This window comes from Panthera leo, chromosome F2, assembly GCF_018350215.1.
Source record: "Panthera leo isolate Ple1 chromosome F2, P.leo_Ple1_pat1.1, whole genome shotgun sequence".
NCBI lineage: Eukaryota > Metazoa > Chordata > Mammalia > Carnivora > Felidae > Panthera > Panthera leo.
Window position 1 is genome coordinate 4,979,849 of NC_056695.1, and position 24,761 is coordinate 5,004,609.

A 24,761-nucleotide genomic window follows, 5' to 3' on the forward strand; every position below is an offset into this window, starting at 1 on the left:
CTAAAATGGCCATGATGTGTGGGAGGAGGTGGAAAACATTAGTTTTGTGACGGTTAAGAAATCATCTGTGTATCATCGCAAGGTTCGTTTTCAGAACTTCTTCCAGCGAGGCAAGTCGGAGATTCATTCGGCGCCTTTCGTTTCGTCCAGGACATCGGTTCAAGTGGCAGCATTTTAGTTCTGGGTCTGAAGACCCGGGCACCTTCCACGCAGTGCTGGGAACGGTCTCTACGTAGTAGCTGGAAGACAAGCACAACACTCACCGTCAGTTGTTACGTTCTCCCGGACGGCAAAGGTACAGCGCTGAGCCTGACTGCCTCGCTTTGACGTAGAAAACCTTAACTGTTTGCATGATTAGCTCCAGCGGAAATCCGATCCCGCCGTTCCGTGGTCCTGAAGCTTCCTCTGGCATTCTGGAGTCTGCTCCTGGAAATGAACACCCCTCAAGGTGGCCGGTTACAGCGCGGCCCCGTCGGGCACTCGCCTCCTCGCTTCTCCCGACGTTTTTGATCTGTTCACTGCCTTAGGCTGCCCTGTTGACCATTGGTCCCACCAGCATGCCTTCGCACATGCAGTTCCTGCTGCCCGCAATGCCTTTCCGCGCACCTGCCCAGGGCCCCTGAAACCGGCGCTTTTCCGGGACCTGACTTCCCTCTGCACGCTGTCTCCACAGGAGCCTGCACGGCCATCGCGGTAGCAGGTACTCCCCTCGTTGTCCCTCACTGGGCCGATGGGCATGGAAGCCGGAAGCGGGGCCGGCATAAGTGTCCTCCGGTTAAACCTCTGTCGTGTGACTATGAGGCCTACCCATCACTCTCTAATTTCCCAGAGGACTCGCACTCCTCATCTGGTGTGTTCAGAGACAGGGCCACGGACCCCGGTTACTGATGGAAAATCCCAGTCGGGGCAGGATGCGCACACTCTGCGGAGGGTGAGCTGAGAACACGGCCGAGCAGCTTTGCACCTGGTGACCCGTTTTCCCAGGGGGCGTCATGTGCCCGTTCGACAGGAATAACTTTCGTGACTCAGAGCCATGTTGGTCACTAACTGCCGGGCGCCAACCCCCGCCCCGTGGAGGTCCACCCAAGTGCACCCCGGGGCGTGCCTCTGGGGTTCCACCCAGACTTCACTTCGGTCAATTCTGCTTCATTGCATGGAGTACAGGGGTTTTACCACATGGAGTATAATGTCAGCTAGTCCTACAGATGTGCAAAGCTGGGCAGAAACCGGACAATTAAATGAAGCTGGCTGCTTGACATTAGCGAGGAAGAACACAGAGGCAAAGGAGACGTTGTCGACAACTCACCATGACTTTCCTTTCCTTTGAGTTCAGCGGGCTTGGATGGATACAGAGATGTACCCAGTCCCCAAAGCGGTTGTGGAACTCGCAGGGTGGGGCCTCTGTCTTCCTGCTTACTAGCCACAGGGGAGCTGGTTACCCATTCGTCCAGTGCAGGTCCCCCCACCCCGAAGGCATCCGCTGGCCCGCATGTGTGTACTGAACCGAAGGCCGAGACAACTGATCAGTTGGCAAAAAGTCCTGTCCACTCGGGAAGAGGCCATCAGCCGAGGGGCCCGGCTGGCACAACTGAAAGGCACCGGGGCCCTTCGACTCCGCGGTAGCTCATCTCAGCAGAGCTCCTCGGGGATCGAACTTTCCGTGGCATGGCGACGGTGGGCCGTAGCTAGTGGCCCGAGAAAGATCACAGCACAGCTCATTATCAATTTTTATTTCCTACCATACATCAAACGTACAGCACTGAGCACAATTTCGTTGCTTTGATGTAAGAAATATTAATCGTTTGAAGAAACAGTATACAAACAAGCTACTTGAAATAAAAAAAAATGCATACATCATTGCCTTTCTGTGGTTTACAAAAGACCCAGTTTACAGTATCTACCATTAACAGAGTTGAAAGGAAAAAAAAAAATCAGTGCACATGACAAAACACATCAAGTACCAAGGAGGCAAATAAATACAAACATATTTCACCAAACATTCTGCTCAAACTATGCCAACACAAATAAATTAACCCGAAGTCATAGTAAATTATAGTAATAAATACATAGGTCGGTAAGAGATTTCTTTTAAATTAAATAAAATATATAACAGACTTGTTAAAATATTTAGCAAATTAAACTTTCGTCTTTGTCATAAGTGAACTTATTTGTATGCATCTATCAAGGACTGTATAGCAAAATGTTTGCAAGGACGTAACTTTTAATAGAAAACTTTGTTTGGTGTCCCATTTATAATAGACAGCACATATGGTAGCTCTTCTTTTTTTTAAGTTGATTTTTAAATAAACACCGTTCCTACCTAAGAACAGACATCTCATGTTCACTAAACTAAGGTTCGAGGGTTCACATGAACCCCAATCTGAAGATAAGCCCCACTTAGTACATAACAATGACCACAGTGTCATGGGAGTGGAATTACTGTCGATATTACTTTTCATTTGTGCAGGTAACAGTAATAACAGTGGAATATATCAAGCCTGTGAGTGCGATCACTTTCAATCTACATATCCATGAGGCTAATAAAAAATAAACACTTTTGTTATAGCACAGAAAATGAAGCCCACACTAAGTTCAAGTGTCCATTTACACGGAGGCACATTGCACACGAGGTGTGTGTGCACACCAAAAAGGCAGTTTAGCTGGTTGTCTATACCTTTTTCTTAAAAAAAATAAATATAAAAAAACTTTTGAAACAATGCTTAACTACTTTACAATCCCTGAAATAGACATTGCCTTTACTATAGCAACTACTAAACTCTGATCCACCCGGAAATTCAAGATTGCGGGCTCAATTTCCCGTGTGTGTGAGTGTGTGTGAGTGCGTGTATCTGTGGGTGTTGTGTGGGTGTGAGTTGTGTACACTTTGTAGCGCCTGTTTGGTTTTTATCAGATTGGAAGTTTTCCTGTTGCTTAAGGAGGGTAAGACAACGTCGCCAGTGTTCAAAGCAGTTACTCAGATGGGAGTAACGTTCTTTCGCGTGTTCGTGTATTTTCCATTCCTTTCTAGTCCACCCAGTAAGATAAATGCTATTTCAGGGGATATGGTACCTACAAATTTTCCCATTTGGACGTGTTTGTATTTGCTAAGTACGAATCTACACCAATATTGTCACTTGTATAGCGTAGCCACATATGGCAGGGAAGCCTGGCTGGTCACATCAAGCCTTATTTCTCATCTTGGGATAAGAGTTGCCAACTATCTGATACGACTTGAAAAACAGACAGACAAATCTGCATCACTAAAAAAGCTTATGTTTCTTTAAAACATGTCAAATAAATAATCCATAGTAACTAAGACCGTACAGCCAAGTCGAATACTTTGCTGATTGCTCTATTTAATTATTGCTGACAAATTCTGAACAGGCGGTCTTTCAGTACGCTGTGCTTCTGCGAGCGCGCATTTGCCACTAGTGGGCGCTATTTATCTTATTTCTTCCCCGCTCCTCGCCGCAAGCCCGTTTACAAATACAAAAGCCAGTGAGAGGGGGGAAAAGAAGTGCGCAATAAAAATCAAACCGGACCATAGTGCAGTCCTTCGCCAAGGATTTCCTTCTTGCTTTTCAGTTTTCTCATTGAAACCCAGCAAGATATGTGATGCGAGAGTAGCCTTTCTCTTTAAACTCTATCGGAAAATAAATTAATAAACACACTTGTAAAAATATGGCAGACTTCAAAATGCAGTTAAAAGATAAAAAACTCTTTGATTAGAAATAAATAAAATATAAAAATGTCACATTTATTTTACATATACTTTACAAAAACAAACAAAAATAACCCAAAAGAGTGCAATGAAGAAATAAAATAAAAACATATGAAAATAAATAAGATCTAATATTTGACTGCATTGCTTTTAATCCACAGAGTCTATCATAGTTCTTCTCTCCTTTTTATGTCAGCTGGGGGGGGGTGGGGGGGTGGGGATTAGTGCAATGTTGCAATCGTAAATGCAGTAGGGCCACCCGCGCGCCTCCGCAGCACAGGGGCCCCTTCCAGATCCGGCTGTGTTCCTGCTGTTTGCAATTTCTGTTGCCCCGCAGCGCTGTGGTCCTACACATGGATGCCCTTCACTGCCTGTTTGATACTTTCCAGCAGAGCTTTGCATTCTGGGGAAGAGTCCCGTTCCAGATTGCTGTACATGTCTGTCAGTGTATTTACATATGCTTCAAAATTCTGCTCGCTGATAGGTCCCTAAATGAAGATAAAACACATTGAACGAATCAGAGTGATTGAGGCTGGGACAAAAGGAGGACCGAGTAACACAAAGGGTAGCAATGGCCCCAGAGTCTGAGAGGGAAGGGAAGGGTGCCCGTGGCTGCACGGAGGGTGTCGGGATTCACCTGTTCCGTCTTTACTCCGTTAATGGGCTTGATGTGATGGACTGTCCGGAATTTTGTGCTCAGTTTGGAGCCACACGAGGTGGATGTCTAGCTACTGGGCTGGGCCCCTCGAAGCTGCACAACTTCCCTCCAGACGCAGCCTCAGCAACTGCACACGCTCGGCACAGCCCAGACTCCCTGTTTGCAGAAGGTAGAACGTCCGAGAGGCTGCGGAGGAATGCTTTGCGGGAACCAGGTGGTTCCTGTGGCAGCACTGGGCTGGGATTGAGGGCTAAGATCGGAGCAAGTTGCTCACAGACCGGGTGGAAATTGTTCCTTTTTCATCCTCAGACGCTTTTTTGTCCATTTTCCCCTTGATGCATTGCGACATCATTGTAATGTACTTTTTATTTTTCTGTTTCTTTTCTAGGTAGCATTTCAGATTCGCAAAGTCAGGATCTGCTTGTGCCTTATCCTTTTTGTGTGTTTTGGTAGCTCCTTTGCCTAATGGGGTGCTTCACACAGTGGTCACTTGATACATGTAAGTCACACGCGTGCCTGAAGGGACATGGATGACACAGGGGGAATGCCACTAACCGCCTCCTGGTGCCTCCATTTCCCCACATTTTTGAAAATGTGTGACACGTGCTTCACTTGCTTCACAAAATGCTTGGAAGAAAGGACTTTTAAAAGGTCTAAATACGGGGCGCCTGGGTGGCTCAGTTTGTTAAGCATCCTACTTGGGCTCGGGTCATGATCTCACGGTCCGTGAGTTCGAGCCCCGCGTCGGGCTCTGTGCTGACGGCCTGGAGCCTGGAGCCTGCTTCGGATTCTGTGTCTCCCTCTCTCTCTGCCCCTCCCCCGCTCTTGCTCTGTCTTTCTGTCTCTCTCTCTCTCTCTCAAAAATAAAGCATTTAAAAAGGTCTAAATACTATAAAGGATGTTATTGTTATCGCTGCTATTTAGAAAGCAGGCTTGCTAAATCTGACGGTTATTTTGTTGTGCTGAGCAAAGTGTTGATTGATTGATTTGTATGTAATTTATTGTCAGGTTCGCTAACATACAATGTGCAGTGCGCTCTTGGCATCGGAAGTGCATTCCCGTGACTCATCGCTTCCATACAACCCCCAGCGCTCCTCCCAACAAGTGCCCTCCTCGATGCCCGCCACCCATTTTCCCCCCGCCCCGCCACCCCCCGCCCCCTTCCACCCCCTTCCACCCTCAGTTTGTTCTGTGTATTTAAACGTCTCTTACGGTTTGCCTCCCTCTCTGTAACCGGTTCTTTTTTCCTTCCCTTCCCCCATGGTCTCCTGTTAAGTTTCCCAACTGCCACATATGGGTGAAAACACATGACGTCTGTCTTTCTGTGACTGCCTTATTTCAGCAAAGTGCTGATTTAAATCGTGAATGTCATCTGACGACGGTTTCCTGTTTGCCCTGTGTGTCGTGTGTTTCTTGGAGAGTCTGTCACCCGACTACGACCCTGGCGGCAAGGTGAGTAAAGGCCACACGGTAAAGCCGGGTTCGCCTGGCTCTTGAACCTTGACCAAATTACACGAACTCTCTGAACTTTGATTTCCTCAGCTACGGAATGCGAATGCCGAGGCTCAGGCTTTGGTGTCTGCGTGTGTGAACGTGTAGTGTCATCAGCCCTAAATCTCACCACTAGAATGCCTTGTAGACAGCTGTATGGGGTACATGGTCCCTTGTATGGTAGTGATTATTTTTATGACACTTGTGAAGGAAGAACTACTAATGAATACAAATTTCAAGTAGGAATTACACAAACGTTCATAAGTAGTATCCTAATAATATCCAATAATTTACCTTGATATTGGCCATAAATAATTTATTTTCCTTTGTGTTCTCTATTATTACATTATCGATTTTCTTTTTTTATTGTCAAGAGACACATTTGGAATTGAGTCGGATGAGGGCTCCATGCTGGAAAGTGGGGTAAATTGAAGGATTTATTGCTTTCAGGAAACCCAGTCATCTTTTGTCAGTAAACTGCTGCTTCTTTAAATCATTCTGTATAAAAAATTTGCAGCTTTAAAAAACTTGTTCTAAAAATGCACGCATTAATGAAATGAAAAGTGTTCAACAATGCAGCCTCTCTTCCAAATGTGTGTTTTATTTATGAAAATGTGATAGAAACCCGTTATCTCTGCATATTAAATAGCTGCCAAAACTCAAACACGTTTCGGTCTTGAAAGGATGTCTTGCTCCCTTTTTTATTCCATGGGAGAACTGAAGTATGTTCTTCATGCTTGGCAGGAAAAAACCCCACCAAGTTAAAAAACTTTTTTTTTTTTTTAAATGGTTCTTGGGTGGCTGGCTTAAGCTTTCCATTTGGAAACAAGCTTTTAGTGAGGGGGCTCTGGCCTCCGACATTCATCTCACATCGTAAAGCGAGATTTGAATCAGCCGCCAACTCTAACACCACGCTCCGCCTTACTGTAACTTGTGCGATTCCGCCACGGTCCCCGGCGGCGACCTTGCTTGCGGAGGTGCCGCCTCGGACTTACCATCTGCGGGAGCTGGATGTCCGCGAGGCTGGAGATGAGAGCTTGGCTCAGGCCAGCCAGCTCCTTGAGCAGGCTTTCGTTGTTCTGCTCTATGAGCTTGTTCTCCTCCTCTATGGTCTTTAGGTTGCTCTCCATCGAGGTGATCTGCAACGGAAAGGACCTGGGGTAGGAGCGGCTGATCTGGGGGAGCGCGAAAGGCTTCTCTCCCCGGGGGAAGGGCACCTGCTCACCCTCACTGCCAGGGAGCGCGTGCCCCCCAGCTTCTCCTCACCAAACCGCAACCCATGCGATCACTCTAAGTCTTGGGATCACATCGCCAAGTTTACATCTCTAGCCCGGACTTCTCCCGTGAGTCGCCATTTCCGCCTCTCCACGTGGCCGGACGGTGGCCGTCTCCAGCTCAGCAGGTGCAAGAGGGAGCCTTCGCGGCTTCCCCCAATCCCGCTCCACACGCAGTCCTCGCCTACCCCAACGGTAGCAACTTGAACCTCGCTCAGACCTTCGAGGTGTCCCTGAAGGCTCTCTTTCTCTCTCACTGCACACCCACTGGGCTCCTCCTTCGCAGTCTCCAAGATGGACACCATCCCCACCTGCACTGCCGGCCCCTGGGTCCACCCCCTGGAGTGACCGTGGATGCCTTCTCACAGGTGGCCCTGCACCTGGCTTGGCCCCATGCAATCTCTTCCTGGCTCGTCTTCAACAGTTACCAATACCAGTCTCTTCAAATGTAAGCCCGAAAATAGATCAAATATGATGGATATATTGATTGATACTGGCTCAAAACCCCGTAATGGTTCTGCATTAAAGCCAAAATTAAAACCAATGGTTCTGGGGCACTTGGGTGGCTCGGTCGGTTAAGCGTCCGACTTCGGCTCAGGTCATGATCTCACGGTCTGTGAGTTCGAGCCCCACGTGGGGCTCTGTGCTGACAGCTCAGGGCCTGGAGCCCGCTTCGGATTCTGTGTCTCCCTCTCTCTCTGACCCTCCCCCATTCATGCTCTGTCTCTCTCTGTCTCAAAAATAAACATTAAAATAATAATAATAATAATAATAATGATGATGATAATAAAAACCCAATGGTTCTGCAATCAAAACCAAGCTCTTTAAACGGGCCTAGGATGCTCCATGGGTGACCTCTCTTGGGATCCCCGCCTCGATCACTCACCTCCACATGCTCCCCTCTGCTATTTCTCAGAACTCTGGGCCTTCTCAGGATTTAGGGTTTTTGCACTTGTGGTTTTTACGGTTTGAAATGCTCTGCCCCCATACCTGTTTGACGACCCTCCTCAGCTTCTCAAGTCTTTGTCCACACATTTCCTTCTTCCCAGGCCCAGGTTAAAATCTGGCCACCTCTCCCTGTCCCCTTGTCTCACACAATGTAATTTGTCATGTACGATTTTTTTATCCTGTATCTCCCCCTTCTAGACTTTAAGCTCGTTGAGGGCAGAGGTCTTGCTTGCTTCACGAATGGTTCCCAAGAGGAGTCCCCATGATTTGTAAACCAATGCGTCAAGCTCTTTTGTATACCTGCTAGCTATTAAAGGAAGATTATAAAACTGGTCACGGTGGCTTAGGAAACCAAGTTCTGTTCGAAGCCACAGTGAGTGAGGACTTCTGAGAGTCAGTAACCAGAAAGGCCCTAAAACCCCATGTTTCAGGAGAAGACAGAAGGGGGGAAGAAACTTCTGCCCAGGCTTTGTCTCATTATTCTCATCCCTCTGCCTTGCTGCAATATGGTCATTATTCGTGTTTAAAAAAAAAAAAAAATCCTGGACTGAACTTTTAATTTCCATTTGGATACATTTAGTCAGGGGGTGGTGCAGACATAACACAGGAGATTACAGAACTGAGAAACTGCTTGGGTTTTTTCAGTAAACACTCTGTCCAGGAAAATCTCCAGAAAGACCTGTTTCTAACAAACACACGTTCAGAGGTGTTCCAGGAAAAGTAAATGGAAAAGTTGCTCTGTTTTATTTGAGTTTTGAATAAAACTAAGTCTTCTTGTATCTTTTCGTGACAATTTTTCTAAATCGCCATGTGTTCTGCAGGACTCTACAGGACGATCGGCTTTGCTTCTAAATGCTTTAACGCACCCAAGACAAACGCACGAGTAGCTTTGCCTCCAGCTACCAAACCAGTGGTGGCCCGGGGTGACCGACCTACCTACCCAAGCTTTGCAATATGGTGTCACCGAGGCACGCTCAGTGTATTCATAGTAAGGTAATGGTTTATCTTTCATCACAGGGTTTAACTGTTCAGTGTTTTGCCCCCACTAATGGTCGTGATCACTTTAAAGACAAAGAATAGCTTTCTGTCGTTTTGTTGTTTTTACCTGCGTCTGGAGTTTCATCATATCTGCTTCAATTTTAAGGTTGGATTCATTCAGTTCTTTTATTTCTTCATCCAGGTGCCGAATTTCTTCATCACTCTCTATACCTACAAAGAGTCAGACCCTCTTGAGTGCAAATGGAAATGTGAGACAATGAGAATACAAGTCATTTTATGTTTCGTTTGTGGTTTGCTACGTGAGAATTAGACGTTAATTTGACATGCTGAATTTTTACCCTGACCCATATCCAAGATTCTAAAAGAGTGGGTTCCCGAGTTACAAGATGGGATTTCTTTGTGAGACGAGGGAGTAGAAAAGAGCTTTTTCTACTTTTCTACATTTCTACATTCTGCCCTGGGGTTCCTACCCTGGAAAAGAGTCCCTTGTCCCCTGAAGGTGAGCCTCCCATGCTCTGCGCCCCAGCAACTCCATTCCCAGGTCCACACCCGAGACAAACGGCCGCCTGTGTGCGATGGGAGGTGGGCATGAGACGTACGCGGCACATTCACAAAAGCCCAACCTGGCAACACATGGCACGCCCACCAAAAACAACGCGAACAACGCTTACCAATATAATGTTAAAACGAACCCGTAAGCCCTGAAGCTTTCCACAAAGCAGGAAAAACCAGGTGGCCGTTTTGTGGGCATGTACTGCCTTATTGTAAGGAATTAAGTGCCGAATCAAAACGGGCCAAGCGGGCACCAATGAAGGGAGTACTTCACGAGATCGATCTAACACTGGGCTCCGAGATTCAGTAAAGAAGAAAAGCGAACCGACAGCTAAGATCCCGGCAGTTGAGGACCTCGATCGTTTTGAATATGAGTCAACCGTGTGACACGGCTCCTAAGAAAAAATACACAATTCCCCAGGACCACACTAATGGTTCTGTAACATCCGGGATACGGGACTCAGGGTTTATTCTGAACTGGCTGGCTGCACCTGGAGAATTCCGAGCACCGAGCTCAACTGGTTGCTACCCTAGACAGGATCTTCTTCAGACAACTGGGTCTGAAATACTTGATTTGGATGACAGCAGGAAGCGCAGATTCCCAATTAAACATGTTACGAGGGCTCTAAGCACTTGGCGTTTTTCTGATTTCGGCAGACGAAAACTTCTATTGCTATATTTCTTTGTCAAATGGTTTTTCCTTTCTGTCTCTGTGGAATAAAATTCCACTTCAGGAAATGGCATTTTCTTACATAGTATCTGGGGAGGCAGACCGTAAGTCTGATAAAAGATGAAGACCTGGGAAGGAAACACAGGCGGTGCTTTGAGAACCCTCACTGGGGAAGGCTCTTTTAATCTGAGCCTTTACTACTACAAACAAGGCAGGCCCATGAAAAGCTTGGGACCCGGGTGGGATGAGCATCCCGGGGGACGGAGTAGAAGGCACAGAGGCCTGGGGTGGGAAGGCAATGAATGGGAAGGTCTGCTCCCTGGACTGTGAGAAGGCCCCCGTGAATGAACACACGGTGAGTGACGAAAGCAGGCCACCTCACAAAGAGCTTGGGCTTATTCTCGGGCAGTGGAAACCCGTGAAGAGTCTTAAGCAGGGGAGTTGATGCGATCTGGTTGGCTTTTCAAAAGCATAGCTCAGTCCTGAGTAGAGGATGCGGTGAAAGGGAGCCGGTAGAAACCAGGAGACTGGTTAGGAGATTATCCCTGGGGTCCTGGCTCGTCGGATGGCCCTTTGCCCCATGGCAGTGGAAGCAGGGCTGACAGAAGTGCACTCAAATAAAACTTGCAGGTAGGATTTGCAACACTTGTGACGGATGGAAGAAAGGGGATGAGTGAACGGAGTCCTCGAGGAAGACCATCTGTTTCTGCTCAAGCAGCTGGCGACTAGTGGCATCCCTGGGATGAGGAAGGCTAGCGGAATGGCAGCTCCCAGAGGGAAAACCAAGGGTTTAATTTTGGCTGTTAAGTCATGGATGCTTGCGAGAAGACTCTGACAGCCCCGATTCTCGGTACTGAGATCTAGTTAGGATTGCGTTCCCCTGGCATCCAATGAGAGTGAGAACGCTCACGTCTCTTGACCACGATGGGGCCATTTAGAAGATGCCTCGTAACAAAAGGTACCTGGACACCTATGGGAAAGGTATGATTTGGAGATGAGATCTCACAAAAGGGTAATAGCATAAATTCTCCATAATTCCATAAATTCCATAAATCCTCATGCAATTAATGAATACATGAACTAATGTTTTCATTATGACTTCTGGGATTGGGGGAGATATTTTATTTTGGGGGAGGAGGCATTTCAGCCAATCTTTTTGTAATTTTTTTCCCCGTGAATACATGACTTTACTTACTTCTACTGATCTATTTGTCTGCCCCCCTCCTCTCCGTACCTACGGTCCTTAAGAGCCTCCACCACTGAGTGGAGCTGGGAGGCTGCAGCAGATGAACTTCACACCTGCACTTGCCAGTGTGAACTCACTGGATCCTCTTAAGGATCCCGTGAAGCAGGTGCGCTTATTACTCATTTTAAGGATGGGAAAACCAGGGCATGAAGAGGTTAAGTAGGAAGCGGTAGAGCTGGGATTCAGCACACAAGCTCTCCGGTTCGACAATATGTTTTCTCAACCATTATAATGCTACCTTTAGCATAGATACTTCATCTGTTTTGAAAGTATCCATAAAATGTGTGCACTGATGTTCTCTGACAGATACACACACAACGGAATGTAGAGTAGAAGCAGGGCCCTGGGGTAGGCCAGCTATGTATTGTTAACCAAGGAAGCCATATAAACTTTCCAAGGAGTATTCTGCTGAACTATTCAGTAGCCCTGTTTCTTTAAAGGGTGTACCTGTTTAAAAGCAAAGGAAGATGCTTTCTTTGGGTTAAATCTGTGCCTAATATACATAACTAGGGATTACCTAATTTATAACGATATTTTATATTCTGTAAAAATTTATAAGGGATGCATATACGCGTATACAGCAGACATACTCAACTTGTAAGGGGCTTTAAGTAGTTAGAGCTCTATCCAGAAAAGAATGATGTATAACAATATTTAGAACATGATACTCTGCCACACGGAAAGACCTAGAAAGGTCTACTAAGTATAAGAACGTATACGTAGGTCAACCATCATAACTTTTACTTGTCCCACAAAGAATAGAAGGGCAAGCATTTGTTCATGTACAGACATTGTAATTTTACTATCAAGGACTAGTCATGGTTTAAAAAATTAGGGTGGCAATTTAATTATGGCAAGGGCAGAGAACTAAAGACCAATTCTTCTAAAGTGAATGTAAGTGCTTTTGGTGTAGAGCTTCCATGTTTTAACTAGTTTGTCGGTAAAATGCTCCCAACGTGTCCTGCAACTAACCAATTTGCCTGAATGATCTGTACCCAGTTTAACTTCGTATAGCCCACCAGGAGGCTGACAGTCATATGCACTCTCGAGTTTACTGCAATTTGACTTTCTTCTTAGGACCTAGAGAGTGTTGGGTTACACCCCCTTTGTAAGTCATCCAGGGAACCACGGCTGTGTCCAAGCTTCAAGGCAGGGGGCCAGGGGACTAGGGGACGATGCCCCACTGTTATAGAGGACCTCAAATGAACTTATGTCCTCCCTGACCCTGACTTGAACCAGGTGGGGTTTTCTTCACACACAAGTCACTGTGGGTTCTCAGGCTTCCGATGAGCATCAGCCCCTGGCTCCTTAGATTGTGAGGCTGTGCCGTTTCCAATGTCCTGGCCCATTTGGAATAGAGGCAGATCAGACACTTGTCAATGTTTTCTAGCCATCTTGCTGCTGCTCCGTGTCCTTTGAAAGTTCGGCTGAAGATGCTCAATTTATAAAGCACCCTTCGAAGGACGTGTGTGCAGTCCAGCTGCCCCCAGGGTTCTGTGACCGTCTACCAGGGGGTTTGGGCAGCCCAGCAGAGCCGTGTGCCCCGCACGGCTTCGCTGTAAGTTGCTGTAATGCCAACAGCTGGGCGTCTTGTTCTTTCTTTATCAGGAGCAGCCTGAGACTTCTGTGACTTCCGTTACCTTTACTGCTCAAGGTGTTGCTGGGTTCTTATAATGAAGATTCATGGGAAATGTTCTCTTCACGCACTCAGTTCCCGAGAAACTCTTTGCTCCGAATTTACTTACTGACGGTGTGATTGTCATAGCGATTATATTCTCCTTTTGCTTTGGCTTCTGAAAAGCCGGAAGTCAAATCCGAGATCCCTTCTGACCCACCGCAAAGTGCCTTGCTTCACACGTTCCTTCTGGGATCCTCAGGCTTGGCCCACCTGGCTTCCTTATCTTTGATCTCCTATTGTCTCATTTTTTTTTTTTTTGAATTACTTTCTAAGTAGCTTTTTTTTTTTAATGTAACATCGCACTCCCTTTCATTTACATATTGTTTGAAATAAGGTGACACGTGAATAAATAAATATTAAACTGTGCCAGTTTCACAGAGAATGTGCTAAGAGGCCACTGAGAAGTGAGGAGTATTTCTAAAGAACAAGGAAGACACCTGGAGAAAGCACTTCCGCTGAGCATCTAAATGTGGGCCAGAATGGCGAGCGCAGCCCCTAACCCCCAGCGTGTCTATTCCTCCCCCAACCCCCTTCGCCTCTTAGCGGTGGCTGTGGGAGGAAGAGCAGGTCCCCAAGGGGCCACTTGAAATAACGCATCTGATGGCAGATGAAAGCCTTAGAGGGAAGTAGGAAGCTCAAAAGTGTTGCCCTCCTTTGGATATTGCGCATCTTCGTTCTAAAAACACACAAGTTAAGAAGATAGAGCAAAGCTTTCGAAGAAGTAAAGTAACAACGGTTGCCCCGTTCCAGTCATGTGCCAAAGACACCATCAAATAAATCTCCAACGCAAACACGATTGCTTTGCCATGGTTTCCGGATGCTTTAGAATGATGTTCTAAGGAAACAACACGTGCCTGAGATAACAGTGATGAGAAATCTTGGGGCAAGCGCTCAAGAATCAAAGGGAAATTGAAGGATCCAAAGACAGAGCTCAGAAACTGCATCTATTAACTTTGATGAGGCGTTGACACTAGGGAAATACAGATACAGATTTGGATATAAATTTAAATCATCCAGATTCATCATAAAAATATCATTCTGAGTACGGAACAAAATTTGAGGATTCAAAGATAAATGCCAAAAACTGTATTTCTTGAAATTTAATAGAAGACTTATACCGGGAACGCACGCACGTGTGCACATACACACACACACACACACTAGTGCAAAAGCTGTCGTTTTGAGCACTGGGAAACAAAAGTTCACCCAGTGTTTCCTAATCCCTTGAATAGCATTGCTTGATTTTCCGTTGGAGATCCTTACTAAGAAGGAAGGGAAAAAACCCAAGAAATTGTGTTTTAGACGAAGTTACGGCTTTAGTTCAAATTCAAGGAAAGCTTCCTTCTTGTATATTAAAATCGCACTTCCCACTTAGAGAATCCTTTGGCACGAGAACACTTTGGGGAGCCGGCTGAGACCTTGGTGGGGACGGCGGCCTTCAGCTCTGTGCTCTTACCGCCTGTCGCTTTGAGTTTGATGGTCATCAGTTCTTCTGAGACCTTGCCCTTTTTGATGGCTTGTGCATTTAGAGGACATCCAGATAAGCTGTGAACATGGAAATTATACCAATGTGTGAAATACATATTATTTCTCCCTTTTCACATGCATTGCGTCTTACAAAAATTAAAATTTTGTATTCCCACTTACTGTCTTTGCCTGCCAAATAATTACATTATAATCTGCAGTCTCTTTGTAGAAATAACATGTAACATCTATGAAAACGAAAGCAAAGGCCCTCAAATAATGTAATAGTGCTTTGTGTTTTTGTTCTTTAAATCAAAACACAAATAGCTACTGCTGATACTATCATTTAATTAATTTTGTTAAAGTTACTATTCTGCATTCATATAAGTGCCTTTTTTTGTAGTGGTCCCTTTATTTTCCATAAATGTAAGACTGTACATACGTGCTACAAATAAGAATTGTTCCAAATTAGTCAAAATTCCATGAATAATACAGCAGAATCTAGTTCCTCCTGTTTCTTACATACTGTAGTCTGATATTTACAGAATGGCTTGAATTAATACACACCCAAAATGATAAAAATAAACAGGTGTAGCGCATACCATTTGGGCATGGGACTGTTTCTAATTTATCCTCTAGCTTTTAAAACGTTACTTGTCATTTAAAAAAATCTCTACTCCGAAAGGAGACTAAAAGGAAGCACTGTAAATATATTCAGATGCGCTCCCTGTGGGCAGTGTCTATTCCTGCAGTGGGGTTTACCCTTTTTCCTTAATAGCTACACCCTTCCGCTATGCTTCCTCTCTTTAATGTCACCCGTTTTATTTAAATTGCACCAAAATGATCATGACAACGTTGAACAAAACTTGTGTCTTATAGTACGTGATGAGACAGTTTTGTTCTTTTAAGCAACCATTAATTCTGTTGCAACTTTGCTATATTTTTAGAGACAGGATTTTTAAGCACCATTAAAAATGGTCACAAATCAGCCACTTCAAATATTTTTTCCCCACAGACATTTGGTTACAATTCGTATATGAAACAATCATTTTCGATCTGAACATCAGGACACTTGGCAGAGTGAAAAAAAAATATTTCTGAAGCAAAGCCCCTTATAAATGTTTGCTAAATGAACATATTTTTAAATGATTTCTAAGTCATTCTATATGGAGATTATGTGAAATATAAAAATAATAGGTATATAATATTACATATAAAAAGAAGGCCATGTGGTTTGCCAAAATTTGCAACGTTATGAAATATTTAGCACCGGAAAAGAAAATAATGAAAAAGCACAAACAGAACCGTGAACTGGGTTTTCCTTATTTTGTAAGCTTCTCACTGTAAAGTGTGGCCTATAAGCTTCATTATCTTTATTTTTTCTACAAAGTGAGCACAAGTCTGTCTTATTTTATGTCACATAGTGTGTTCTCAGAAAACTGTCATGAACAAGATTAATATTTAGCTGGTAAGGTGGATTTTGAAAGTGACCTGTAAGTCCACTTGTAGTGGAACAGCGATGGCTTTTAAGAGCTCAGGAACATTCTCTGGCCCTGTCCTCTAAACAACCTGCTCTGTTTCTACCGCAGGGCAACACACGTCCAGTTGTAACAGTGGTGAGGAGAGTTGGTGACGCGTCCGCAGCTGTGTGACTTAGAACTAAAGCGTACGGGAAGTTATGAAAGTGAGGATACGATTTCAAAATACCACTTGATATTTTGTATTTTCCAACGTAGTTATATCTTCCAGGGGGTGAAACAAATCTTAAATGTAAAACAATGGGATAGGAAAATATGATCAACGGTTGTCTTCCCATTTGAGGATGAACACGTCCTCCACGGGGTTTCCACCTGCTGCGTAGGTGGAGGCTGGCTGGGGTGTCACCATCACGGTCTGGGCTCCGAGTTGCAAAGGCAGGAGAAAAGGCAGGTCACAATGGTTTTGACCCAGTTTATAAGTCTACCACTTATCAGCGCGATGTTAAACTATATCTTCATCTGCCTTGTTAAAGTCAAATAGCAGATGACACGATTTACGTGGACATCACTGTGTATATTAAAGCTCTCAAACAAATTACAAAGTTCTGGCATAGCACTAAATGAGGTCATAGAAGTTCTGGTTCTGAAACTACAAACATCCATCGCGTGTGTGTGTGTATGTGTGTGTGTATGTGTGTGTGTGTGTGTGTGTGTTTTAATATAAAATCATTTGTCTTCTCAGACTGCTATTTTTTTCAAAGTAGAAGTTTGTCATGTAAGACTTAAAGCAAGGTTTTAAAATAGTCTGTAAATACTATGCTGATGTAAATGCATGGGCCAAACTGTTCTCGACCATCCTCTAAGGTAAATTTTGTACTTGTTCCCGTTTTGCGGAATGTTAGCATGAAAAAAATGGCAGAATTTACCTTAGAGAACGGCTGGGGCAAACCGTGTGCGTGAGGCTGGCACACAGAAAGATTCACTGAACACCAAGGAGGGTCACGACAGGGGTGCTGCTGTCCCGACACCGCCTGCAAAAGGGCAATTCCTGAACCTCCCTGCACTTGTCCTCTTCTGTCAGTGGAGGGTAATTGCACTACCTCTGTAGCTCACAGGGTTTTGTAAAGGATTAAAGGAATAAAGCACGTAAGGTACTTAGAACAGTGCTCTCTACTGGAACAGAGCGTGCCCTGAATAGATGTTAGCTATTGTCCGCGAGCGGAGAGAGTACCAAAAAACCTCAGGGATTTGAGGGTCAAAATACAGAATATATAAAAGTGTATCAGAGGTTAAAACGTGCTATTTTAGCATAAGTCATTCTCACTTTAATGAATTATTAATGAATTACTGCATATATATATATATATATATATGTATGTATATGCAGATGTTAATATAATTTTTATGAAAGGGAAAGGAAATCGTCTGGGTTAAACACCATTATGTGCCAGGCTATAAGCTAGGCATTTTATTACGTTAGTTCATTAAATTCTATCTAGAGTAAAGAGAAGCATTCCACCTTAAAGAGAATACGCCAAAGTAAATTCAGTCTCTTAAACCCTTTAAACAGCAAGAGAACTCTCCAGTAAAGAACAGTGAAATCTGAATTATTCATTTGTTTAAACACTTAATTATTTTCTTTCTCCTACAAAGTTCTATCTTGGCATTAATACTGAAGCTTATATTTTTTGACTCATAATTTCCTTTTTCTTATTATGAAACACGTAATATGTGCATTGATACATACAATGTATATTCGTAGTTTAAAGAACACCGTCAAGGTGTACACCTTTTACCTTCAAACACGAAAATGACTTTGAAGCTCCCGGTGCCCTCAACAGTCACCTCTCCTGCCCCCAGAGATCACCATTGCCTGCAGGTGAATGAGGACCTAGCTTTCTAAAATGCAATTCTGCTCCTTGTTTTTAACTTTTTGGAAACAGAATCACGCCACGCACATTCTTCAGCATTTTCTCCCACTCAGCACTGTGTTCTAAAATTCACTGAGGCTTCACTTCCTTTTCACCGTGGATGCCACTGCTCACTTATGCACTTGACTGTCAGCGGGCATGTGGGTGGGTCCCAGTTTGGACTTAGGAGGGCAACGCTCCCATAGACATTCTCTGACATGTCTCTGGTCCCCCGTGTGCAGGAGACTCTCCAAGGCATAAGCCAACAGCTCGGTGTCTGGGTGGCTGGGGATGTTCATCTGTTCTTTTCTCAGCCTGACTTCCTGAAGGGATCGGCTCGAGCGATTTTCTTGCACCTCTAGTGAGAGCCCCTGTTGCTCTCTAGCCTCACCAAGCCTCGGTGTCATCATTTAAAACTTCATGATTTTTAAAGATAATTCTGTTGTTGCTGACCGAGGGATGTGCCCCCCATAGGACGGCGTTAATATTTCATTATCGGTGTTAACATGGATATTACTGAGTCCGCGATAAGAAAGTAACGCCACTTGGCAGTTAATACGCCATAAGGCACACTTGATTTGTGACTGTCCTTCCCGAATATGAAATAATGACTCAAACTCAGGACAATGTGTGCTGTTGTGAACATGACCGTGCATTTGAAAATCAGAAAAAAAAACCACTTCAAAAATTTAGGTTTTCTCGATAAGCAGATATGGCTATACGTCCACTTAAAACAGCAATTCCTGGAAGGCTTAATTTTCTGATGCCATTGATACGTATCTTTAAAATCAAACAAAATCTAGAAGGCCCCCGCTTTGCTCAATTTGCATACGCAAAGCATCAGGGCTCACTAAAGCTGCATTGGATGTCAAATCCGCATCGTGCACAGGGGGCCAGAAGACTAGAAGGGCCCTCCTTGATTAGAGAAGTGTGTGGTGAATCTTCTAGCCTCTTTTCTTTAGGTAGAATGTGAACCAAAAAGCTGGACGAAGATCAGTGTTCCCAACAAAGGACTCCATTGAAATCCACGACACCCAGTGATAAAGGAATTAAGTCATTGTGAAACTATAAAGGGTTTTCTAAACCTCTTTCATCCTGTGGTATCCTTAGTAGTCACTGTGTCATTCTCTTTCTGGCTGCTGGGGATGAGTCACATCTCCCCAGCAGCAAAATAACTACAATTTGGCCTGAAATCGAGCCAGTTCACGAGAGGGAGGGACATAAATATGTAAAGAGAAAGTTTACAATTACGCCGCATAACGGAGTAAATATCACCACTTGAAATCGAAGCGGGCCATTAAAAGACTAAACCATTAAAAAATAGCAGCATAAGCAAATTTTAGAACCCCAAAACCAAATGCAATTTCTACAGCCCTTGCAAACTACGGAGTTAAGTTTCAGAAACAGAGAAAATAGCATTTTTCGTTCCTCGAAGTCATCAAACATCGATCCGGCAAGACTCGTCGCAACGTCTGAAGGGCTACGGCTGATGACCCCAAAGAGGGATTCCCCACCTCGACCCAAAGCCATTGAGGTGACACACCCTCACAACAACAACACAACAAAAGACAGAAAACAAACGTTACCTTCTGTGGGTGACAAAAACATTATTTACATGGCCCAGCCCGTTGCAGCCTGGCAAGGGACAGTGTGGCAGTTCTTGTTTGTTCAGTTTCCAGGAGAGGGGGGCCCCATTGACAGGATTCTCCTTCTGTCTCTTGGCGGCCAGGGGACAGCCAGAAGCTGTGCGGTGGGACGTGTATTTACCTGATATGTGACCTTGGCCGTCACACCCTATCACAGGACATCTAGAGAGACACAGCAGAGACGTTACCAGCAGGGAGCCAGGGGGAAACTCTACAGGAAGCACTGTAACTAGGTGGATGGGAAGGCAGCGGCGATTCCATAGCAAATAGATGGCGAGTGGTGAAATTAAGGAGCTCTGAAAATGCCAGTCCAACTAGCAAAACAGCATTGTATTCTCAGTCAGAGTGGTCCGCAGGCCCAAGCTAAGGAAGGTTCGTGCATGATCTCAGGTCATCTTCACTATACACCCGTCGGGCAGAGAGCGTTATTATCCCGTTTTTTAGGCGGGGAAAACTTTTGGAGCTCAGGTAACTTGCCACCCATTTTACTAGAAGTGGAGTCATGTTCACACCCACACGTTTTAGGTCTAGAGCCAATCACGTAAGCGCTGTGTTAGGCTGCCTCCAAACAAAAGACCAAGTGTATAAAACGTTAACCACTTTGGCCTACATTGTATGGGACACTGCCCGTAGAATGGGGACGCTGGTTTCTTAAATGTCGAAGTAACGCATTTAGAAATGTTGTAGAGCAAGAAATTTACAAACTTCTACATCTGTAGCTGCATATATTATCCAAGACTTGGTAGCATATTTCTCAGCAGAGGGAATTTAATTTAGACAAAATTGTGCCTTAATGAAAATTAAAGTGTTGGGGGGAAATGCCGCCATATTTATCACGCTATGGCCCTTCCACCAGGCTGCTTTCCATTTAAAACTCTGGAAAAAGTATCAACTTCCTCTTTTATTATTATTGTTGTTTTGCATTATCAAAGAACCGTGTACACATAGCTAGGAATAAGACAATTTTCTTGAGCTTTGAAGCCCTCTGACCGCTTCTTCAAGCGTCCGTGCATTTCATAGGCTACCCCCTCTCCCCAGACGCTCAGCTGCTTCCCAACCAATGTCCTGCCCATCTGACCGACAAGCGGCTTCTGGCCCCGGTGCCCCACCTCAACGGTCACACTCACTTGAGTTCAGGATCTTCTTTTTCTTCCTTTGTAGGAGTCATTTTGACACCGCCTTTCCTGGCACGAGGGCAGCCGGACAAACTATGTGCATGACAGAGAACAAAACCAAACCACGTGATCTCACTGGCCACTGCACAGAGTTCTGATTTCCCTACTTCCGAAATGAAATCGATCTTACCTTCTGTGGGAAGCGTAGTTTCCAGTCACGTGCCCGGAACCATCGCAACCCGGGGTTGGACACCTGGAAAACACAGGAACAGAGTGCTGGCCGCGTGGTTGTGGGGGAGGGAAGGGGAGCATGCCACGTTCAAGCAGAACTAAACAGAACGAGTTGCTTTTGGTGGGGCTCTTTTTTTCCCCCTTAAATGTAATGAGTTTTTGCCTAAGAATACATTTTTAAGGAATATGCTAAGGTGGGGGCGCCTGGGTGGCTCAGTCGGTTAAGCGTCGCACTTCGGCTCAGGTCATGATCTCGCGGTCCGTGAGTTCGCGCCCCGCGTCGGGCTCTGTGCTGACGGCTCAGAGCCTGGAGCCTGCTTTGGATTCTGTGTCTCCCCCCTCTCTGCCCCTCCTCTGCTTGTGCTCTCTCTCTGTCTCTCAAAATATGAATAAATGTTAAAAAAAAAGTAAAAAAAAAAAGAATATGTTAAGATGTATAAGATAACTATCGTGTGATGCTTGGCAGACAATGCATTAGCTGTTATCCTACCTTCTTTCTTTCTTCCTCTTTTTGACTTTATTTTGGGAGGAATCGGAAATTTGGCCCCAACCTACTGCTGGCCTTCTGTCTACATCATGCAAAGTTTTTCTTTTTCACTTAAGAAAAAAAAACAGTTTTCCAAGTTGTTTTTGTGCACAATTTATTTTCTTTGATTTGCTCCACGACCATGATAATCTATTAAATTCACACGGACGAGAGTGGTATGTGTGAGCTCCCGAGACTTGGCGCATTAATATAGTTGCCAAAGAGCCCAAGTCGTTTGCACCTGGTCTGTTCTGCCTCATGGCCCAACTTAAATGGCCTTTTGGAAAATCTACCAATAGCTATTATCGACAATCAACCACTAAATTTGGAATGAGAAGGGGAAAAAGAGGAAGGGGAATCCAATTCTACTTGGAGTGCTAAGTAGGAATAGGTTTCAAAACATACTTGAAAGTAAAAATTGATACAACTTCTCACCGATCATTACCCTTCTAAAAAATCCCCGATACTAATGAAAACACAGTGGCCAATATAAGATGTTTGCTTTTCTGAAGGTTGCTGTACACATTATCATTGTTAGTGTTCTACTTGTATGCTCACCCTGGTTCAGATTTCTCCCCAAACAAGAGTTTGAAAATAATAATAATAATAATAATAAGCAACATGAATACCATTCCTTTTCTTAAACTCTAACCCACTGAACTTTCATGAAAATACTTTTATATCCAGTCCTGAGGCAGAACATAGAGTGTAAATGCTTTTTTTTCCCAAATGAAATTTAAAATCATCATACATCTCGGCGAGCTAACCAGAGAAACCGCCTTTGTATCTTTAACCGACCTTTGAAAGACAGAGTTTATATTCTACATTGTAGGAGAGGATTGAAAGCTGGTCTTTTTTTTATTAACATTTCTAGGAAAATAGTGGTTTCTTAGCATATTGCAATTACAGAAAAATCAGTGACCTTGTTTTGGAATTCTACTGGAGTATCTAAACAAGAGGTCAATGAAATGTCTCTTTTTCTTTTTTGTATAGAAAAAAACCCCAAAGATGTTAGTTATCAGATGGCTGTACAAAACATGTAAATACTGAATATTGCTATAGAACTTCTCGACCTACATGTTTTCAATATGTTATCAACATTTTTTTTTCTAGAAATAATGTTCAGAAGAAATACTTAAGAAAACCCACAGTTACAATTAAGGCAGGGAAATGTAGACATTTAGAACAACTGAGCAAGACTGAATAAAAGTACTAAGTAAGATAAGTCTGATTATTTCTCTCTTTTCACTGGCACTTCTCTCTTTTCAATCTGTTAATTATTTCTCAACCTAACATTCTGACATTTCAGTCTAGAAAAATGGCAATATAGAGAATGATTTCCAGAATCTATACTGACACAATCAATTGGACTTTACATATTGAAAATGAGAAAAGTTGCGTATTTCATAGTTCACTTCACTATTTCTGGTACCAAAATTCCCCAGTTTTATATCTGTTTAATATCACCTCTTATTTCATCAATTTGTCTTTTGTAATTTTTAGAGAAAGAATTTTAAACAAGTTAGAGAATGGAAAGACTAACAAAATAAAGAAAATAAAATCTCTACATTTTTACTTGTGATTTAGACATCAAATGTTTATTCTACTATTTATACAAATATTGTTTTATCACTAGACTTAGTAACACTCAGTTTTCTTAAAGTATTATTATTTGCAAATAAGTTTCATGAATTTTGTTTAATGCTATTCCTTATCTTTTCTAAAGTTATGCCCTATTATATTTTTAAATATAATGATGGATTATAACTTCTTATTATTCAGATGGATTATAACTTCTTATTATTCTATATATAATGTAGCAAGATGTGAAAATAAACAAGTGAGAAGTTTGGAATAAAAGAAGAGAAAAGTAGGAAAAAATAAAATCATTAAGTGGGGCGCCTGGGTGGCTCAGTCAGTTAAGCGTCCGACTTCAGCTCAGGTCACGATCTCACGGTCCGTGAGTTCGAGCTCCGCGTCAGGCTCTGGGCTGATGGTTCAGAGCCTGGAGCCTGCTTCCGATTCTGTGTCTCCCTCTCTCTCTGCCCCTCCCCCGTTCATGCTCTGTCTCTCTCTGTCTCAAAAATAAATAAACGTTAAAAAAAAATTTAAAAAAATTAAAAAAAATAAAATCATTAAGTAAAAGATAATAAACATGTGACTTTGAGATCCTGTACACTAGGTTGAAATGAGCTAAAATTGTGCCTAGCTCCCAAAAGTGAAAGACAATCACATGATTCAAAATTCCCATAAGGCAAAATATTATGCCGTTTACTTAAAATTAGATGATGAAAAGGCTTTGCCACACCTTCATAGTTCTGATTTAGTGTATAAATTCTGAAATCAACAGAAAAAAGCATTATGTTTAACTATTACACGGTTACTTTAAAAAATACTATAATATATAAAAAAAAAATCCCCCAAACGAGCAAATTAACTAAATCAAATTAGAGGGAGTTGGTTTTAGTCATTTGAACTTTTTGGTGAAAGAGTGCATTGGTCATACTTTCGTTAGGCGTGATTTCCTACTTGTTAGTACGGACCCCACGGGTCTTGAACGCGGGGAGTCCTGACTCAGAGGGTGCAGGGCAAGGAAGTCTTGGTTCCAATACTTACTTAAGCTCCTGGGAATTTGCAGCCATGAGGGATTTAAGAGTCTTATCTGCTAAAGGACATCCAGAAACACTAAAGAGGGATGAGAAAAACAAAAGCAAAACACACAACACTGACATGTACAAATCCCACTCAAATGGCATCTTGAGTCTGTGAATAAATGCTAAATTTACTGGGGACCGAACACTGGGAAAAATACAACCAGGTTTGAATCTGGCTTTGCCACCCTGACCAGTCTGGGCTTGTGGGCCCCTCAGTTATTTCCCACAGACTCAGGTTTGCTATCAAATGAAGGGCTTTAACCCAACGAGTCTCTCCGACTCTAGAACTCAGTGATACGATGATTACTGACTTGGAGTTCATTTCCACTGCACAACGGGCTGTGGTGGCTTAAAGGTTGAAACCAATGCCCAAAGGGAAAGCCAATCACATCAACGAAGAGGTAAGTGGAGACACTAAACCCAGCTTTTTTGCCTTGCTTCATCTAACACACTGACCTTTTAATTGCCCAGGGCGGAGGATGCCACATCTGACAAGGTGA

At 43.7% G+C, this 24,761-nt stretch overlaps 1 protein-coding gene and 1 long non-coding RNA gene across 6 annotated transcripts in view; one reads left to right on the forward strand and one right to left on the reverse strand.

Annotated features, from left to right (window-relative positions):
• Positions 1 to 3,951: 3,951 nt before the first annotated feature.
• The window catches only part of ST18 (ST18 C2H2C-type zinc finger transcription factor), a 108,592-nt gene continuing 87,782 nt past the window's right edge, over positions 3,952 to 24,761 (reverse strand). Inside the window, exons 15-22 of one of the 3 annotated variants that reach the window (XM_042923537.1) lie at positions 24,224 to 24,292; positions 21,041 to 21,103; positions 20,863 to 20,943; positions 19,676 to 19,897; positions 14,694 to 14,782; positions 9,198 to 9,301; positions 6,866 to 7,009; positions 3,952 to 4,209 (exon numbers count right to left, since the gene is read on the reverse strand). In XM_042923537.1, the coding sequence (XP_042779471.1) occupies positions 4,069 to 4,209; positions 6,866 to 7,009; positions 9,198 to 9,301; positions 14,694 to 14,782; positions 19,676 to 19,897; positions 20,863 to 20,943; positions 21,041 to 21,103; positions 24,224 to 24,292 (913 nt within the window). In that variant the 3' untranslated portion in view covers positions 3,952 to 4,068. Of the gene's footprint in view, positions 4,210 to 6,865; positions 7,010 to 9,197; positions 9,302 to 14,693; positions 14,783 to 19,675; positions 19,898 to 20,862; positions 20,944 to 21,040; positions 21,104 to 24,223; positions 24,293 to 24,761 lie in introns of those variants that run through there. The other 2 variants (XM_042923538.1, XM_042923539.1) reach the window with 2 other exon arrangements.
• On the forward strand, positions 4,772 to 10,816 carry LOC122210706. Of its 3 annotated transcripts, XR_006198184.1 has the most exons (5): positions 4,772 to 4,878; positions 5,722 to 5,831; positions 6,989 to 7,592; positions 8,924 to 9,085; positions 9,273 to 10,816. It is a non-coding gene; the product is annotated as an uncharacterized LOC122210706 (long non-coding RNA). The 3 variants fall into 3 exon arrangements; XR_006198182.1 differs by lacking the exon at positions 4,772 to 4,878 and having other exon boundaries at positions 5,656 to 5,831; positions 9,273 to 10,815; XR_006198183.1 differs by lacking the exon at positions 4,772 to 4,878 and having other exon boundaries at positions 5,656 to 5,831; positions 8,924 to 9,080; positions 9,273 to 10,815.